Source organism: Buteo buteo, chromosome 2 (assembly GCF_964188355.1).
Source record: "Buteo buteo chromosome 2, bButBut1.hap1.1, whole genome shotgun sequence".
NCBI lineage: Eukaryota > Metazoa > Chordata > Aves > Accipitriformes > Accipitridae > Buteo > Buteo buteo.
The window spans coordinates 49,800,457-49,821,648 of record NC_134172.1 but is presented as its reverse complement, the minus strand read 5'-3'; the positions used below and the strand labels follow the sequence as shown (position 1 = coordinate 49,821,648).

Genomic DNA, 21,192 nt, shown 5'->3' with positions numbered 1-21,192 from the left:
ATATACCATGAGGAGAGAATTAACAGTAATAGCAGTCATGGTAGAACAATGAACAATTAATTACATGTCACTAGCCTGTCAAAGCTACCCACACTAGAGACTTGCATGGATTCAGAGGCTAGACAGACAAACAGGTACGATGGTACTACAGCCAATTTTCTAGCATAAGCAAATCTAAGGAGGAATGAAGGGCTTAAACAGAAGAGGGGGACATCTACAGAAGAGGCTCCCATACCAAATACCCATAATCAAGCCTCCTGACAAAAGTCAAGTCACATTCATGGGAGCTGCTATGTAAAGCAGCTGCTACTACTGAATTTTATTCAGCATTTGATATAGAACAAAGACACTTTTTTCTCCCTTCATAAAATGTAAGAGACAACACATAGCCGACAAGGATGAACATCTCAGTGTCTTAAGTTAGTGCTGTTCAACTGAGGGAAGCACTTCAAGGACACATTTGAGCTAGTGTCACCTAAGACATACTCGCTACAGCCATTTTCACCCTGTGTTTCAAGTGCAAGAAAGCACATTTGGAAGCTAACTTTTGACTGGTAAGTCAGGCGTCACTCACACTTGCACAGAGCTGCCGCTTCCAGCTATTCTGGAAAGCAACAAAAATGGAGTTCCCTTGAAGGCAATATGCCAGAGCTTGCAGCGTGAGCCTCAGCAGTTCACTTTTAAAAGCAATTCAAGAGCTCTGCATTCAAAAAGTTGCTCACAGCATACTCAGTATCATAAACCCAGGGTTTTTGTCAACCATGCTTCAAAAGAAATCTCAGTCACATCACTGTGTCCTTTTTGCCCCTGTACACTTAGACTTCAACATTCACTGAAGAAATTTAAGGAAGATTTAAATGTAAGCATTTTGAATTGGCTTGATGAAGTGAATTCTTTAAACAAAGTCTGAAAAAGGCTTCCAAAAGACATACTTGAAAAATAAGGTTTGGCAGAACAAGTCCATAAATCAGGTTTCCTCTAAAACAAGTATCTCATTTATTGTTAACAACCCTATACTCTTCCTTTAGTTAGAAGTTCAGAATATCAGATGTGTATTTTCTAGGAAAAGCAAATATCCATATGGTTATTATTACAGCCAGAAAGGATGACTTAAGATTCACACTCACCAAACCCAAAACTCCACCCAAATAGTTTCACTGCTCTATAGGCAGGAAAGTAAACACAAGACAGAGAGATCTAGAAACAAATGGTATCTGCAAAGCAAAAACAAGCTTCCACTAGGCTCACGCAGGCTGCACTCAACACTGTTATGGAATCTACAGAAGGGATGCCATCCACATCCCTTCTATAGGTTAGGGTTCCGGCTGGTAGAAGCAGCCGCCTTGTGTTGCAGGCATCTCGCTTCACAGTGAGACAAGTTCCCATGCTGATAGGTCAGGGAGTTGATCCTGCTCAAAACAACTTACTTTGCCTCATTAGCCAGTCATATAGTATTACGGTGAAAACTCACATGAACACCCTTAAATTCTTTCAAGGTATTAGCACAGACAGAATGAACACAGGAGCCTTGTTTGAATAACGCTCCTATGAAATTCTTGACATAGAAAAAGTTTAAGCTTTCAAATAAAGCGTTTTCGTGGCAGGCACTGCCTTCTTCCGTGTGGTTAGTGCCTAGCTGTATGAAGTTTCAACAAAAGCAGAGTAGGAATACCAAAATACATTATCCTTCACATTTTATTAATTGGTTGCTGGCAATGAAGGATGCAGGGAACAAGTGCTCCAGCAGGTGCAAGCACATTTTTATCAAAGGCTGCAGCACAAATGGTGCAAACACACAGGACCGAACACAGGTCATTAAGCAAGAGACATCAAGAAGCAGGTACCACCAAATTCTCCATCTCCTCTTCACAAATACAGGCAAGCGTTCTCTCTCCCCACAGGTAGACTGCATCAATACACCAGCCAAATGGAACCTAATAAAATAGGAGCATGTTGGATTTTGCGTTTCAAAAAAATACTTCTATTCCTCTAAGGATTCATCCAGCTGTAGCAAATAAATTTCATTAGTGAAATCTGACTTGGCAAACTAAGTGACTTCATTCATTTTATGACTTTGCCATCTGTTTTACCACCCAATTACAAATGCGTAAGTACTCTTTTGTAGTAGTATTGCAAGAGCATTACTTTTTTAGCCATATTTTGTTCCAGTAACTTCTCCTCCTGTTTACATTCTATGCAGAGCAAATTGCTCCTCCTAAAATCCTAATAATTTTTCTGTTTTATTCAGGGGAAGAGGATTTCATATGCATAACTCACTGAATGAGACTGATTTGCAAACACACAAAGACTTGTAATTAACCTTTTGAGTAGGTGATTCAAGGACACAAGTAGTCATAGACCTGATGTTGCATGGTAATACAGCATTCATGAAGTTGAAACACTGTTTAGTCTGATCTGTCCCCATTTTTAGATGCTGTTTGTTCTAAAACTATTACATCTATGATTTGAAAAACTGGTAGAGTCAATCTAGTAGACCTAAAAGACCCAATCCAGCAATTAATTGTCTTTTAATTCAATATATGCTTGCCAATCATATGATACATGGTAGAGTTTCATGGCTATTTCACATATTATGGGCATAAAACATGCAGTAGCTAGACATAGATGGCATTTAGTTCATGAACTTAGTATGGAATTATTAATATTCAGGTCAATTTATCAATTTCCACATTAAGTGAGAGTGGAACGTGATTTTGACCTTGCCCTGCTTAAAATACTGATCAGACTTTTCTTGCAGTACCACAGAAGGTATTTCCAAGTTAAATGCTCTCAAATTGTAAAGTAGTAACTTTTAAAAAATGCTTTTTGTTCCTAATTCTTATACCTCATCATGCACGTGATAATTCAGAACATTGCAGAACTGTTAAATGACTTACAAGAATGTAAGTGTATAAGTTCTAAGTTTTAACAGAACAAGCTATCTAAAAAATGTTCTTTATACAGCAATGTATGTGAAAATCATGGATCAATTTCTGAACATAGAAGCAAGAATAACATTCATTTGGGTATCAAGTAATCTATCTGGGTAATCAAGTGAAGCAGCTATCAAAAACATCTGATAAACAACCTAAAAATTAGTTTTGTAACCACACTCCAAAGGCAAGGAGTACCATTAAGGATGGTACACTATTGCACATCACTAGATGGGTCTCAGGTGTGTCTCTCTTCCTATGGCCAAAAATGCAATGCAAAAGCTAAAGGCAATTCCAGTGGTGGTCACAGACCAAATCCGGTTTATTTTAAAGGTCAGACTCCTCATGGAAGAACTACCAAGAAGTCTATGGTGAAATCCAATATCTTCATCAACATTTCATTGATTTAATTCTACACGTTACAACACTAAACACTACCAAGTGTGAGCTGTATTCCTTTCTGTACACATGAACTTTTAAATTCCAGCAAGAAGTATGTGACCTAATACCTTTTCAATATTGCATGGTGTAATACAGGATTTCCTCTAGTCTACAAAATCTTCACTGCTGCTGACTTAGGAAAACATTTTATTTCCAGCTGGTCACCTGCACACTTCCAATTCAGCTGCAGTACTTCTAATAACATCAGTTCTCCACAGAGTCAGAAACTAATTTTACAGTTTAACTTGAGGGCTTTATTTCTTTTACATTAATACAAACACAGTCAGAGTCCTGCATAAAGTCTGGAAAAGTTAGTGTTGTTAAAACCCATTCCTGTTGTTCACAGACAATGGTCAGCATGAAAGATCTTAGTCTGTTGAGAAACAGAAATTATGTTCCTGAAAATCTCTCCTTCAAACTACTGTCAAACCAAGAATAACTATGCCATCCTGACTGGGTTAGTTATGACCATTTCAGTATTTTATCACATTGTATTTCACTGTTTGTATTTTAAAAAAACCCAAACAACCTAGTATTTGGCTACAGGATTGTTTCTGCTTCAGTTTCTCCTCCCAGAATTATGTTTTCCCATATCTGTAAAAAAGTCTTACCTCCTAAAATTGTAGCAAAATCTATTAGAAAGATTACAATATAAAACTTTGCTCCTCAAGCAATGGATGGTTTTCTTCAAATTTACACTTAAGATGACTAGAACTAATTTGCTTTTGCAATGCTTTTCAGAATACTCCAGCCTGAAGAAACTCACTTAAACTATGCATGTTATACACATGGCCTCAGTTCTAACTCATACACCTTGCAGAGAAGAATGCATTTGTTAGACTTCATTCCTCTATCCATTTTGACTGCAAGAGCTATAAAGCTCAACCTTTGCAAGACAGAAAATGCAACAGATAACAGGTTAACCTTCATTTAATCTTAAGAAAAAGATGCGCTTCTACTAGAAAAGTTCAACATGTGCCAATGCAAGTTACCTAAAAAGATCAACTTTCCCAATAAGATCCAATGAAAAACTTTAAAGAGACAGGACAGTAAAGAAGTTACTCAAAATAAAAATCTGGGACCTTCTATGGTTTTTGAATGATTCCAAATCCAAACATTTCATATCTCACTCTTTGGCTCTTGGGCAAAGAGGAGTTGAGAAATTCTAGCATTTTGGTGACCAGCTGCACTATAAAATCTTTCCTTTAAGTGTAACTGTAAGCCCATCAGTAAAACTAATAACTACATGTCCAAAGCTAGTGATTGACAGGGAGCCAGTTGCATAGGAGTATGCACACAGGCTTTCCTAAAATATTTTGTGGGTCAGCTACTGGCCTTTTGAAGAATACCATCAATCTACAAATTATAACCTCCCTTGCTCTGAACACAGGAAATACCAGTTGGCAATGCCTGCAATGGGATTCTTTAACAAAGCACATAGACATTAAAGATGTGCAATATATATTGGTTAAAAGCAAGTATTTTCCCCTCGCAGCAGTAGCAGAAGGGTAAAAAATTGAGATCATCACTAAAGATCCAAGATATTATCAAAACAAGATGTAAGAAAGAGGACTGAGACATAGCTTGGATTAGGATTTGGAATTTAACTCCTCCAAGTCCAAAACACAGCAACAGTTCCTGCTTAAGTGTTGTGACACAACCACACCCAAGACAAGTTCTTCCCAGAACAAACACTGCATCTGGAAAAATCATGTGGTTAACTTCACCCTTTTTAATATTTCTAAAACAAATGCACATATATTTTTTTTAATTGTTCTACAAACCAGTCCTTTGTATTATGCTATCCACTAAAACGAGTACTGATGCAAACCAAATTAATAATTCAGACTAGCAGCTTTCTTATTGTTCTTTATCATAGTCTTTTAATTTTTCATTATTGTTCTTACCACAGTCTTCGTCAAACAGGGAAAAACAATCAAGTACTAGCATTTTATGCATTTCAAGTCAGTGGGCACCTTCCTACCGGGGTACTCCAACATGTTGCAGGCCACACCAAATTTCATTACGGAAGTTACATGTAGCCATCTTTTCTTCCTTGTAACATCAACCAATTTATAATATTTTAGGAGGGTGAACTTGCTTAGCAGAAAGCAGTTCACAGAATCATAGAACAGTTTGGATTGGAAGGGACCTTAAACACCATCTAGTTCCAACCTCCCTGCCATGAGCAGGGACACCTTCCACTAGACCAGGTTGCTCAAAGCCCCATCCAACCTGGCCTGGAACACTTCCAGGGATGGGGCATCCACAGCCTCTCTGGGCAACCTGGTCCAGTGCCTCACTACTCTCACAGTAAAGAATTCCTTCCTAATCTCTAATCTAAATCTACCTTCTCTCAATTTTAAACCATTACCCCCTTGTCCTATCACTACACTCCCTGATAAAGAGTCCCTCCCCATCTTTCCTGTAGGCCCCCTTTAGGTACTGGAAGGCTGCTATAAGGTCTCCCTGGAGCCTCCTCTTCTCCAGGCTGAACAACCCCAACTCTCTCAGCCTGTCTTCATAGGGGAGGTGCTCCAGCCCCCTGATCGTCTTTGTGGCCCTCCTCTGGACCCACTCAAGCAGGTCTATGTCCTTATGTTGGGGGCCCCAGAGCTGGACACAGTACTCTAGGTGGGGTCTCATGAGAGCAGAGTAGAGGGGCAGAATCACCTCCCTCAACCTGCCGGTCATGCTTCTTTTTGATGCAGCCCAGAATGCGATTGGCTTTCTGGGCTGCGAGTGCACATTGCTGGGTCATGTTCAGTTTTTCATCCACCAATACTCCCAAGTCCTTCTCTGCAAGGCTGATATTTAGCCTAATGCATCTGCTCTTTAAATTCTGAATGACAATACTGAACTGTATAGAGGAGTCCAGAGTGCTGTTTTCCTTCTAGGTTAAGTTTTCCTGTTTTATTACACCTTACTTCCAGTGCATATGCATGAAATGGAATCTCAAAGCCATCATGCCTGATCAGCAGCAGACAAAAAAACACAACTTGGAGCGTGAAGGAAAGATGCTTTAACAAATTGTACTCATGCAGACTGGTGCTGCGTCACTGACTTCACAATGTGAACTATATCAATGTAAAACAAATTTCATATTCATTTTCAAATCAGTGACAACTTCAAAAAGGTAAACATATAAAAAGTCAGAGAATTCAAGTTGCAATAAGGTGTACTGAGCTACCAGTCATGACCATACTGGACCAGTCACTGAAGCACTGCAATGAACTCTTAAATTGGATATTGTTAAGAGTGTGCAATTTAGAGAGTTATTTCTTAAAATATAAGAGTTCTGAGGATTGGAATGAAGCTTTATTTGCTTGTTACACTACAAAGGTGGAATTGATTTAGGTGGTTAAGTGTGTAAAAATTTTATAATTTAGTGGTGTCATACCAAAATAGCTCTTCCACACAATAACCACCTTAATTCAGTATCTGATTTTGCTTACTTTGATCTCCATAGGTAACAGTGACAGATGGTTAAGGATGAGCTTCTTGGGTCCATCTACTCAAACATCTTCCATGGCGTGACCTCACCAGTCAAGGGTGGGTTTTGTGACTGACACAGCATGCCTGCAGAAGTCTGTCACATTAACATTGTTCTCCTGTCTGTATGGTTTCTTTTATTTTGAGGTCTGAAATAAATCCCACTAGGGAAAGTGTTGCTGGAATTAACTACTTCCATACTAAAAGCCCTTTCAGGAAACAGCACAGCTATACCAACAGGACTACACTGGTACAGCTCTGAAATGACAGATGAGCTTTACTCTACACTGTCTGATGGGCTTGAATAGGAGTACTAGCAAAGAGAAGGACTATACTACACATAGCTGGCTTTTAACACTCTTCACAGAAGTTTCACATCTGGAAGACTTCCATGGTTACTGCACTCTGTTTAATGTTGATGGAAACATTTCTGCCTGCCTATATGTGGGTGTTATACATAAGCATTCTCAGACTGCTATAGACAAGGATCAGAGTTAAAGATCAAGTCTAACAGTGGCACAGAAGGGTATTATGTTAGCATTTCAGAGAGTAAAATGAAACAGGTACCAAGGCCTGAATGCATGGCTGATCCCTGCTACCTACCTACTAAGCACAGGTGCCAAGCTCCTTCGCAAAATCACATTCTCCATAATTTGCAGGAATACTTGTTTGGTCATACAGTGTATTTACATGCCATTTTTTAATGAAACCTTGTGGGCCACCGCACCAGACATTCCTACACTCTTGCATCAAACGACGTAGTAAACTTACTGTTATAGAGAAAAATACAATACATTAAATGAACTGTACTGGTAGGAATTCAATGTATATTGTAATTGCTTGAACTAAGGAGCCAATATCACAAAATAAGCATCATCAATTCCACTAAAATAACAACTGCAGAGTTACTATGCAACCAACTCTCTTTAGATCTCTTGTTTGTACTACCTTCTTTGCATTCTTGGCTCCTCTCCATATTAGCATTATAAACTGATTACAGCATAGCTTATTTTGAATTCTCTATAGTAACTGTTTTTTTCATTACACCTCCTCTTTATGTTGTCTAACCTCTCCTACACACCTCTTTCTCCATTTTTCCCCTCTACATGTAGCCTAGACACTTCAGCGTTACCAATCTATTGCCCTAAAGGTGCTGGGAATTTTGATAGACACAAAACTAATCCTAAACAAAACACTAGTAGTAAATACTAGGCCACCCTCTAGGCAAAGGCAATTAATTCTCTCATTGGGTCATTCTAAGGCAGCGTTACCAAGCCTACACTATGTTCTTTCCAACTTGCTCCCACCCTTCAATCCAGTCCTGTTTTTTCTGTAGGATTTTCAGAATTTTTTTGCTGCTGCATAGCACTTCTAAGACTCAGGAATATAAGCCTAACCTGATGGTTGTGGGTTGCACATCTACCAAAGAGATTCAACAAGTAGCTGTGCCCACTGACAAATCCTTCTGAGTCGCAATAGTTAAGAAAACATGACAAGAAGCACACCAGGATTTAAGAACTCCCTGGTCTGTCTGCAAGGAACATTTCCTATAGTTAAAGTGACTCGAAGTTCTTTACCTCCACAAGGACTATAAGTAACTTCAGATTCTGCAGACAGTAAGACTTACCAATAACATTTTAGAACTACCCTGAGAGCTGATTTTAAGTACTGCAACACACTAATAACATATAACCATTTCTTCCCTACTTAATTTATAAAATGTAAAACATTTTGTAGAACGTTCAGTGTATGCACAGTAATTATACCAACTGTTCTATTTTCTTGGTCCCTCACATGAATTCTTCATAAGGTAGGAAGGAGACTTAAAACAGTTGTCCCATAATTGTGTGTGTGATGTGGGCAGGCTTTAATATGTTCACAAGAATGCTGTCACTAGTCTACCAAACTACCTTGTTCACCTAAAATAGATTTCAATTTAGATGCAAAGTAATTTCAATAGCTTGGAGCCATTAGAAGTTTACTGTAAGCTGGCTGTAAGCACTCTCAAGGGTGTGGGGAGTTCTCTGTCTAGAACACATGTGATCAGCAACTTATTCCCAGGACCACTATATCCTATAGCCCTTGCTAGGGTGTCAAAACAAACAAATCTAATCACAAAGTTCCGGCATTTTTCTCATACAATTATTTGTTCTTCAATTGTGAAACTGCAGGGAAAATAATGCTGTTGGCAATTACCTGAAATGCAGTTGCCTAAACAACTTTTTATGTAACAAGACACTGTACCTACATTATTCTTTGATAACGGAGACTGCCATACATCAGTTTCTAAGACAGCAACAGCCTTTGCCTCAGGAATTATTTTTTTGCAAGTCAGATGCACTTGAAATTTAACAGGAGTAAAAGCTCATCTTAGACAGAACACACCTGTTTCAGGGTAATCCCATAGAAAAAGTATATGCAGGGATGTCAGTGCATGACTTAACTGAGGTTATGAACACAACCGTTCTTATGAAAGTCAGTCTGAATACAGAAGACACATGGACCACTGCAAGGTCTCCAACAACACTTACTTAACAGTCTTTTATTCTTCCTCGGTTGCTTTTAGCCAGCACTGCCTTGTCCCCTCAGCCACATCTCTCCCTGCCCTGCTACCCCAAATTTTTTTTTTTTCCCAAATAGCCTACTATTCCTACTATTTCTATCGATTATTTATGTGAAGAGTACATGCCCACAGGTGACACAGATAACAAATTCACAGCTAGTAGACATTCTAGCTTTCTCTTTCATAGTCAAAAATTCTCTCTTTAAGGTCTAAAAAGAAAAAAAATAATTACATTATTTCAAGATTGCCAAAGTGCATGCAACTCAAAATACTGACTTCACCTTAAAATGGTTATATTTTTTCCCTTCCACAAATTCAGAAGAACATGACAAAGCGAAGACTGAGATCAAGGATTCTGCAGCAGTAAAGGAATGCATTCACTATTTAATATCACAGCTTATTTAAGCCCACAGTTGACCTCTCATGCAGTGGACTGAAGGCTTTTTTTGATCTTTTTGTGCAACAGTATGTCATATTCTCCCATTTTTACAGATAAGAAAAAAGGGTAACCACCACGAGCACTGGCGATCCCTGTAACTTCTACCATTCAGAGGCTTCCACAAACACTGTTTCACAAGTGTCTCAAAAGCACAGACTAAAGGGTTTAAAGCTACATCAGAGATTTACGTATCACATAGTTGTTCTTCATTCTATTAAGCACGCTCACAATTTTCCAGAATTGAAATGTTGAGGTACGTGCTATTAAATAAGTCATCTGAAAAGAAGAATGAGTATTTTTAATTAAGAATCAGTTGTAATCACTATTATTGTGATAACTAATAGAATGCCAGTATCTTCTTCCAGTCCATGCAGCCCCTCTCCCAGGAGCTCCTCTCTTTTCAGTTTAACTTTCATTGGAAAAGACAAAGAACGACTGATAGCTTTTTGTGCAGACCTCTCCATAACCTATCTTCAGACACTGAAATGCCAGCAGAGGTATGTATCCCTTTCACTCGTAGAAGCATAATGGTTTTCACTGCAGAATGCAAAGTGCCTCTCCAAGGAGAACTGGAAATGCAAGCTTGACACAAAACATTGGGGTCATTTTGAGTCTGAAAATAAACATTTTGGCAGGACGGTTCAGCGATGCTACAAAGCAGGCACACAGATCACACATAAAAACCTCTCTCCAGGTGACTCTTGGGATAGGGATGGCCCACTTAACATCTTCATTTTTAAAGAGGCTCAATTAAGTGGAAGGAGCTGAAGCTATTCGCTTCCATTTAAAAGAAGCCCCAAAGTAAACACCAAATTATTTACCTAACCAAAGGCGTGAGCGTCGAAAGGCTCTTTTATTTAGGGAACTCATAGGCATACATTGTACTTCTTCCTTTTGTTGCAGGGAAGCAAAAGCTGTAGTTACCGGCAACGCCTTTTAACCTGGACCACTCCAGAAAAGGAGAGCACACGAAAGCGAGCAGCAACTAAACGTTACAGAAACGCCGCTCTTACTCATCCTCGGACTGCAACGCGCACACACTGACACACGCACGCACGCACAGCGGCTCCGGCGCCCGGCCGCTGGCTGACACGCTGCCACGGCAGGAGCCGCCGCCGCGGCCGGGCCGGGGGACGAGAGCCCCGGCTCCCTCCCCCGCCGGCCCCGAGGCGCGGCCCCTTTGTTCGGGGGAAGGCGCGGCCGCGCTCCGCCCTCCGCAGGTGCGGGTGTTGGCCGCGGTCACCCCGCGCCCCGGGGACGCCGCACCTGCCTCGCCCCGCGGCAGCAGGAGGCGGCCGGACCCTGCCGCGCCGCCACCCCGGCGGCTCCGCCGGCCCCGCCGCCCCCCTCCCCGCTGCCCCCGGCGCCCGGGCGGGCGGCGGCAGGCCTGAGGCGGGAGGCCCCCCCAAGGTCGACGCCCGTAACCTTCAGGGAGCGGCCGGCCGGCGGGCCCCCGCGGGAGGCTGCGGGCCCCGCCCGCGGCCGCGCCCGCCTCTCCCCACACGGCGGGGTGAGGCCGGCAGGCACAAACCGCCGGCCGGGGGCGGCAGCCGCGCCCCGACACCGAGCCCCGGGCGGGGAGGGAGAGCGGCGGGCACGGGAAGCCCGCTCCCCCCGCACCGGAGCGCTTCCCCCGGCGGCGGGCAGGAAGGGGAGAGGACGGGAGGGAAGGGGTCCCTGCGCTCTCCCCCTCCCCAGTCCCCGCTGGCCAGGCGCCAGGCGGCTCCCCCCTGCCCTGCCCAGCCCAGCCCGGCCCGGCCCAGCCCAGCCCGCGGCGCGGCCCGTCGCCCCCGCGCTGCCCCCGGCTCACCTGCGGCGGCGGGGCGAGCTCCGCTGCCCGCTGGAGGAGCGAGTGGGGAGGGGAGGGGAGGGGAGGGCGGGGCGGGCGAGGGGGGAGCCCTGGTGCCGCCTGGCGCCGCCCCCGCGCGCAAAGCCGGCGGCGCGCGCGCGCGGCCCACGGCGCGGAGGGCGGGGCCGGGCCGCGCCGCGCCGGCGGCCGCCGCAGAGGCAGGAGCGTCACTGGGAGTGGCCCCGCCCCCCCCCCCCCCCCGCGCGCACGCGAGACGGAGTCGGGCGCCGGGCGGCGCGGGGCGGGGCGGGGCGCGGGGAGAGGAGAGGAGCGAGCGCGCGCGCGGCGGGCCAGAGGCCAGGCGGCCGGTGCTGGGCGGGCGGGCGGCACCCGCTTCCGGAAAGAGGCGGGGCGGTCGGGAGGCAGCTGCTTCCGGCAGAGCGCGCGCGGGCGCGCGGGGCCCCGCCCAGGAGGGGCGTTGGGGCGGGGCGGGGCGAGCCGTTGGGCGGCGGTGGGGGCCGGGGGCGGGCAGCTGGTCTTGTTCCGCGGAGCCGACCTCCGGAGCGGGTCGGGGCCTGCTCCTGGCCGCAGCTGCGGTCCTGAGCGGGGGACGGGCCCTCTGCCTAGGTCAGCCCGGTTTGGGGGGCTGCGTCGCGGTCATCCCCGCCGCACGTTAACTCGGGAGCCTAATGGTGGCAGAGTGCCAGCGTCTCCGCCTTTGTTTCAGCCGACTCTTTTAAGCGAGACAGTGAGACAAACATCATAGCTTCATGTCCGCTCCTCCTTCCCCCTAGCTAATCCCCGATCTGGTGAATAGCTGAGGCATGTTCTGCCATGGTAAGGAGATAAGTTCCTGACATCTGTCGCTGGATTTATACACACAATTATTTTTAGTGGTGAAAGCAGAACATGAGCTTTCCTCAAGGGACGAGTACAAGCTGAGGAAACATTTAATATACTGAGTCTAAGAGGAATTGTCACTGGCAGAAGGGAACATGAAGCACTGAGAATTGTTAGGGGCTTTTTGTATAGTTGTGGACCACTCCGTGCATGAAGGGTTTTATAGATGCCAAACAAAGCGGGGAGATACCAGAAGAGAGTTTCCATGTTAGTAACAGTAATTCAAATAATAATAACAACGATGCCTTAATAACTGTACCTTCCACTGTTAAGCCATTGGTTTAAATGGGAGCTTTGCATAAACACAGCATGATTTAAACTCGTAATGTAAGTGATGTAATGGAACGTAAGCATAATATAGAAATTGGCAGCTCAGTACGTGTTTTATCAGGCTGTAAGCATTCAGGGACAACACAAATTGGTTTGAGCCCTCCCCTCCTCCTCACAATTACTTGACTGAAGGCAGTTTCTAAGTTTGGAAATTCCAGTTTTTATCACCTCAGCTGGAAATCTTCGACCTCAATGTTCGCATCATGCAGCCATTGTGCTCTTATTTGCAAAGCAGGCACACTTTAAAATCTCCCTTGTTCTCTGTACTCAGTTTTCTGCAATTTTTGACATCTTGGACATTTAGCCAGTGTTTAATCCATCTCCCTCTAGGATTTAGTTTCATTTGCCTCACATTTCAGTATGAGCTAATTTTTGCATATTCCACAGAGTCTGAGAAACTGATAGCAATAAAGGAGCAACCCAGATGCAGTTTGTTCTGATTAAAATACCAAAATATGTTCATTTACACAAAGAAATGTTGGATTCTGTTAAATGGGGGAGGGGAAGGAAAGCTGGCAATACTGAGTCTACAAAACAGCCAAAATAAGATACAAAACAGTTTGGATATTTCATGACATGGAAAAATGTACATGTTAGATATGATTAGCCTTTTCATGAGACCACAAAAATGTTGGAAGAGTCTTAGCATGACCCTGTACACGTATTGATTCAGGGGTCTTCAAGAAATCCCGGCCCAACGTCTGCAGCCCTTTGAGTATCTATATACTGTATTACTTCTTAATACGTATTCCAGAACCCTTCTGTTGGAAGAGTGGCTGAGTCATAGTTAAGGTGTCATTAATACTGTGGTCTGCAGCCATTCAATACTTCCTAGAGCACAGAGAAGCCAAGAATGATTATTCCCTGTCTTCAACACCTGCATTCAGTCATGCCCTGAAATCACACAGTTTTAAAAATCATCGGTTGCGGGAAAGGTGTCACTGGTGGTTGACAAAATGCACATGCAGTCACTCCTATTCTCCCTCTCTTGTTCCCTTGATCTCTTCTTGACCAGTAATCGTACTCCTTCCCTTCACATTGTGTGCAAAGGAAGCTCCATTGCTGAAGTCAATCAAGTCTTTGTATTGATTTTAATAGCTGTTTGGATCGTGCCTAAAACGTATCAAAGACATTCTTTTGGCCATTAGTGCTATGGTTCAGATCAGGAGTACACCTCCGAAACTAAGCTCTCGATTGTCCTGATTTACTCTGCTTTGATTTGCATTGTTGAGTGGTCTTGGAACAGGCAAACTGGATTTGTGTAGCACAGGACACTGAGATGCACTGCAGGAGTGCACCTTGGGCACTTCCACTGCTAATGGGCATTCTGTCCGGGACCAGACTAGAGCTAGTCCAAAATAACCTCCTCCCTGTAATACATATAGTGTGGTTGCCAGGACCTTGATACCACCTATTTCACTCTGTGGAAATGCCCCTTTTGTACCATGCTGCTTGTTAATGGATGTGGCCTTTGTCCTTTTCATCTCCCTTTAGAACTATCTTGTTTAAGACAACAAATGTCATTTTATTTTGAATTTTTGTCCATGGCCCAAGCTGCATATTGTAATGCAATAAAAAACAGTTTATAGTGTACCCCTCATCCTCTGTTTGTAAAATGCCCCCTGGCACCTTGCCTAAACCAAGTGGAAAAAATGAGCTCTTTAATCCAAAACTAACAGAAATACTCCCATGAAAATGCATTACATTAATAATTCCTATTCAATTGTTAGCAAGTGACCATAGTGACAGTATCTCTGTAGCACCCATGACATTTTAGGGTGTGACTCTGGCTCCTCAGTGTAAGAGAACAACCGGTCAGAGGAGAGTAGGTATTGCAAGTATTCCCCTCCATTGACCGCATAGGAACTTAGGGTTGGGCAGCCCAAGGTAGCAGCATGTTTGAATTACTCGCTGATCTTTGGTGTTTAAATGCTACAGCGGGCACCTAAAACCCTATAGACAGCATAGTAGACATTTGCAACGTGGCCCTAAGGATGTATGTAGAGATTGTCCTTTGTTATGTATTAGCATATGTGCCAGTACTGCTCTGCACATAAAATACTTGCAGAGAAAAATTACAAAGTGTAATTAAGGAGAGTTGTAATTAATTGTGTCCTAGTAGTATTTGCATTATGTACCATAATACAATTAAGAAATCAACTGATACTGACAAGAATTTTATTTATTTTAAAAAGCTAAAGATAAGGTGGACATGTCAGACAAAACACGTCTGAATCTTTGGGAGAAACACTGATGTACAACTTCCTTTCCCAGGGAACAAAAATACTTGTTCCCTTACTTTAGCACACATTTTACAGCACACAATATGTATCTAAAGTATGCATAATTTAACACTGTAATTTTATCTTAAATTTCTGTTGACATGAATGAATGAACCACGTTCTTTGGAAAATCACCTTACCACGCATAAAACTTCTATTCCTCCTTCTAGATCTCAATAAATCATCCAGGGTGAGAAAGACTTCATTTTTGTAAGGGATGAAATAGAAAGGGAACAAAACCACTTCCCGGTTTTTGAGGGCACCCCCCTATTTCAGCCCAGAATTGATTAGCCTGGCATCTGCTGGGTCTGTGGGTGTGCAGGCCTTTGTGTTGTGAAGTATTGCAGAACTGAAATCAATACAGGGAGGTAGGATTTCCTAGTATTATGGGTAATTTCTTCTCTTTTATGCTGGTGGCACAACTGTATTAGAATTTATTAGACAACGTTTTATTACCAACGCATAAAAATGCATGAAATGTATTTGTGATTTAATGGAGTTTCTAAGTAGCAGGACTGAAGGAAAGAAACCACCCAGCTCAAATGCACCATGTATTCTGGGGAGAATCACCCCCCCAACAAAAGGAAAGAGCTAGAAGCTTTCACCTGCCTCCAGTTTGTACCAGTTGTGAGAAATCATAAGTAACAATGAGTGAAGAATATGGTAAACTGTTGCTTGGCTAATTATCAACATACTCATACTTTCCAAGTTTGTAACTTTGTGTGCTTCTGTGTGTATGTAAGGGATGGTCAGGTTTTAGGGACATACTACACTTGAGGTATTTAACTGGTATGCCCAAGTGCAGGCTTGGTATGTAGCTCCCACTTTACACAACAGAGAGCAATGGCTGCCTTGAGAGGGTGCTGCATGTATTGGGGGACTGAATCTCCTTCTGAGTATGCCTGTTTCTCTCAAAAAACTAGCAGGAGAATCTGACGTGACAAAGCTTATTTTGGTGCCTGCTGTTAAGCAGTACAACTCCAGGTTTTAGGGGACAGCCTACTGGATTGGGATTCAGGTAATCTTAATTCTACTCTGTGGTGCTTTTGGCTGGGATAGAGTTAATTTTCTTCATAGTAGCTGGTATAGGGCTATGTTTTGGATTTGTGCTGAAAACAGTGCTGATAACACAGGGATGTTTTTGTTACTGCTGAGCAGTGCTTACACAGCGTCAAGGCCTTTTCTGCTCCTCACCCCACTCCACCAGCGAGGAGGCTGGGGGGGCACAAGGAGTTGGGAGGGGACACAGCTGGGACAGCTGACCCCCACTGACCAAAGGGATATTCCAGACCATATGACATCACACTCAGCATCTAAAGCTGGGGGGAAGAAGAAGGAAGGGGGGGACATTTACATTGATGGTGTTTGTCTTCCAAAGTAACTGTTACGTGTGAAGGAGCGGAGCCCTGCTTTCCTGGAGATGGCTGAACACCTGCCTGCTGATGGGAAGTAGTGAATGAATTCCTTATTTTGCTTTGCTTCTGCACGCGGCTTTTGCTTTATCTATTAAACTGTCTTTATCTCAACCCATGAGTTTTCTCACTTTTACCCTTTCGATTCTCTCCCCCATCCCACCAGGAGGGAGCAAGCAAGCAGCTGCGTGGTGCTTAGTTGCTGGCTGGAGTTAAACCACGACATACTCTTACAGTATCACTAATCTGCTCTGATCCTGGCCAGTCCACTGTCTGTCTGTTTCCCATCCTAGCTTTCACCTGCCTTTTATAGTTAGAAGTTAAGCTCTACAAGGCAGGAATAGTCTTTCTTTCTCTATGCTTTTGCAGCACATACAACTCAGGGAGTATTTTTGTGATGTGCATAGATAAACATAAGCTATTCTCAAAATGAAGCAGTCCAGTCCAGATATTGAACACCACAAATCAACACACACACACAAAGGTTGTGTGGGCTGTTGCTCCTACTACTCTTGCTCAATGCAAAGACATCTTAATCTGTCAGCTGACGGAGGAGCTTCCCATCATCTGTGACTGCCTCCAAACCTGTCACAGGTGTCCCCCTACACTTGCAAACAGATTCATGCTCCCTAAAAACAAGATAGTGGGATTACTGTAATAAACTATTGGGATGATAGTTGCATTTGCTTAGCTCTTAGCTGTCCAAATGACATTATTCTCAGTACTCCATCTGAGCTAGTCATGGTGCTTAGCACTCATAGCTTTCTTACCGTTTTGAAAAGATAATCCATCCCCAAATGCTTTGTGCCTATAGAGAAAGTGCAGTGAAGTGACTTGAATAACAATGAATCCAAGAGTAATGATGAGTTTGCAGTCATTCATCTTGTCATTCAACAGAGCTAGGAGAGATTACATCATTCTAGTAGGTGACTAGGAATCTGGAAATCTGAGATTTGAGGGTTACAGTACAGTTGGTTTGTGAGACATTAGAATAGACAAAAACATTATTAGGAACATAGTTAAAAAATTACCAAGTGTCTAAATATATACAGGCACTAAAATGTATAATACAATGTTTATTGCATGTATTTATAAAAAGTTTTCATAGTTTAATTAGTTTTGGTTTTATAAGATATGAAAAGCAGTATCAAATTGCTTAACCAATATAGAAGAATGTAAAATATGTAGTTTATAGGGAGTACCTGTCTACATGACACTGATGTAACATCTTTAACTGGCGTTTGTTGGGATTGAGCTCCTTTATGGTATTGTCTTTCCTGAAAAATATGTCCTTCCCACATACTATTTTACTGAAATCAGTATTTGCCACTGTGTGCTGTTTCTTTTTTTAGTCTGCATGTTATATAACCCATATCCTGATATATATTCAGTCAGAGCACTTAAGCCTAACAATCATCTCCAAACCAATATATGTTTAAAATAGCTCAAAGTAGACCTGAAGACACTTCACTTTTCTGTCATGAAAATAACACAAAAAAATTGTAAAAATATTTTTTCTAATCTTAGAGTTGTTTATATAATTATTTCTCTCATCTTTTCCTTTTTATACCTTTTCTGCTTTCAATGTCCTTCCTTTTCTATTACTCCTGTTTTTCACACTTTATATGGTTTCACACTTACTTCATAGTTTTTACATGTCTTTTTACAGCCTTTCCTCTTGTGTTGCTCCAGTCTCTTTCCCCATCTCTTTCTTTTTCTTTGAAGGTTTCCTTCTTACTTCTGGTGGGGATGTGCTATAGTGAAGTCAGGTAAACTCTGGTTTGGTTTCTAGTTCTCTGGCTGTGGCCAGCTTCAGGAGTCACTTCCTCTCCCCATCTCTCTGTTTCCCAATCTGGAAAAATAAGATAATTAAACTGCCCTCCTGTGTGGTTAACTTTGAGACATACAGGTGGAAATCTCCTTTAAACACAATTATTCTCTTCCTCTATTTCACCTCTTCTCTACCTCAGTTACCTCCTCAATGCTCATCATGATTTTCAGTTCCTCAGCTAACTCTTGGCTCCCATTCTTTCCCCCCTTCTAACAGTAACATTTTCGATGTGGACATTCAACATATTATGGTTATTACTAATTCTGCAGATTATGTTCCAGCTGTATTCACTTTATTTCTACCTTGAAGTAGAGCTGTTGCAGCTCTTAAGTTATGGGTTCCATTGATTTCAGCTGACTGATGTCAGTAAAGAACATGAATGATGGTGCAACACCTGATTTTAGTTACAAAAATGATCAGAAGAGTCTTAGAAAGATGAGAGATGTAGGATAAGCAACAAATGTTCAGTTATGAACATCAGTTATAGTGTCCTATGAAACCTTGTAAAAAGGAAATGTGCACGTGTGAAGCCAGCCCTCCCATTCATGAGGTGATTTAAATCATGGTTGCACGTCTCTAGTACCTTTGGGAAAAGACTTAGACAAGAACTACTTGGAGATTATAATACTAATGTCAAGGAGAAATCAAATGTTAGCTGTATCTTGACTATGCTCTGAGGAAAAGATATGCCCTGTCAGTGTCAATGCATTTCTACATCCCTGTCTATTTGCTACGAACCATTTTTTTGATGTCTGTCTAAACAGCCTTTGGCTTTGAAGGATTTTAATCACCTTCAGTGAAGGAGTAGGAAACAGTCAAAGCCTGCCATTGTTAAGTGCCTCAGATTACAGTGCCAGAAGTGCTATTCAGTAAGTCGTGAAGTAAAACTGGTTCAGTCTATATGGCTGTAGTGAAATAAAATGCAGACACCAACATTCTGATGTTACTCTCAGGAACAAAGTATTTACACTCCATAACTGTGGAGAAGATGTAGAGTGAAGGAAAGATGACAAAACATATTGTAGTATTTATGGGTTGTAAAGCCATAAACTATAGTCTGTATCAGACTAAGCTATGATTCATAAAAGCTAAGCAGCACTGGGTTTAACCTACCTTAGATAGAAGAGCACCTAGGTTACATAAAGGAATTGTTTGAATGCTCACCATTTTTTATAAACACTGATTCACGTACCAGTTACATGCCCATTTTATAGCTCTATCACTGCTGATCACTCTAAAATCCCATGGCACTTTGTGAAAGAACACAGTATTACCTCTGATCTCCTGACCAGGTATCAACTCAGATAATCACAGCAACACCTCTTGCGCATCCTGCAGTCCTAACTGGAACCACTGGTTTTCACTGACTGCCCCAGGCCTCAATTCTGTATTTAGACTTACTGTGGGCTGTTATGTAGTTGCTGTTTTCTCTGATCAACAGTTCAGCTGAGGGTTTCTGGAAAGATGCAATTTCAAGAAAGTGCTGGAAGCAGGCCAGTAAAGATATTGCTGGTGATTTATTTTTATTTTTATTCTTTAGATGAAAAAAGATCAAGACTGGGTGTAAGATTAATAGAAAAAAGCAACCTCCAGCCCCCAAAAAGAAACCAGAAACAAAAAAATACACCAATGTTGCATTGAATATGGAATTCCTGGAATCTTTTCCAAACTGCTGTCATTAAAATGTATCAACAGTATGCAAAGTTTTCCCTTGTTCTGTATTAAGTCTAGAGTATTTGCACTGAAACAAATAGTTTACTTGAATTCATGCAAGAATATGAATGGAAAATACATTGACGCTTTCTCAGAAAAACAAAGTGCCATTCAATGAAATGGAAAAAACATCAGAAATGCAAGAAGTATGAAATTACAAATGTTATTTTCATATGAATCACAATGTTCCCAGGGCGTGCATTGTAAAGCATGTTATGGAGTCAGAAATTTAGCAAGATGCAGAAAACCATTACAAAAGTAAACAAAGTGGTAATAATAATGAATTTCTCAAAAGGTCCCTAAAGAAGCATACCAGTTTTAACCCTTTAAAAGGAGATAAGATAACCTCAAATTATTTGAGAGTAAGAAAAGATTTTTTTGTCTGGGGACAACTTATTTTGTAACTGTGCACATGAAAGTTTCTTTCAGCAGCAGTTTTTGCTGAACAGACAAAGAGAGTGATCTAGAGCAGGTAGGCATGCAGGATTCATGTGGTAATTCCTATTACCTTTTACACTAATGATAACGCTTGGGTAGTTGCTTTTTTTTTTCATGAACTGACCCAGGTAAACATTTGTGTATCTAATATGCCTGAGATGCTATAATTAGAACATTTTTAATTATTCAGCACTCTTAACTCTTCTCTTGAGTGTGTTAATTTGATACGACAGTTCTGAATACTGGAACAACACCTTGATCCGAGGAGCTTTCTGACAAAGCCTAAGCTGCTGTTTCTCATGTATGATCTTCACCAATGTTACAATTTTATGTAGATATGAAGGCTACTACTTGTCTTGGAATATTTGTTATGAAAACCTGGCACTATATTGCAGAAAAATGATGCAAATTCATCTACATACATACATACATACATACACTGGAGCACAATGGAAAAGGTTATTTTGTTTAAAAATTAAAGTGAATTTTAGGCTTATCAGCCATGCTGGACTGTGACTACTTAAACTTCAAGTCCTCTGTTTATTTGCAGAACAGCTATTGTGTAGACAAGGTAAGCAGTGGCATGTATCCCTCCATTATTTTGGAAGTGTTCTCTTCAAGAGGGTCAG

At 42.0% G+C, this 21,192-nt stretch overlaps 2 protein-coding genes across 5 annotated transcripts in view; one reads left to right on the top strand and one right to left on the bottom strand.

Moving 5' to 3' along the window:
* The window catches only part of RALA (RAS like proto-oncogene A), a 30,556-nt gene extending 18,666 nt beyond the window's left edge, over nt 1–11,890 (bottom strand). For 2 of the 4 annotated variants that reach the window (XR_012653992.1, XM_075054257.1), the window contains exon 1: nt 11,679–11,890. The gene's annotated coding sequence lies outside the window, so the exon portion shown is untranslated. Of the gene's footprint in view, nt 1–1,844; nt 1,935–11,678 lie in introns of all 4 variants that reach the window. The other 2 variants (XM_075054232.1, XM_075054224.1) reach the window with 2 other exon arrangements.
* Nucleotides 2,852–21,192, top strand: part of LOC142037574 (mediator of RNA polymerase II transcription subunit 1-like) — a 34,694-nt gene continuing 16,353 nt past the window's right edge. The window contains exon 1 of the mRNA XM_075042029.1: nt 2,852–2,903. Within this exon, the coding sequence (XP_074898130.1) occupies nt 2,852–2,903 (52 nt within the window). The remainder of the gene's footprint in view (nt 2,904–21,192) is intronic.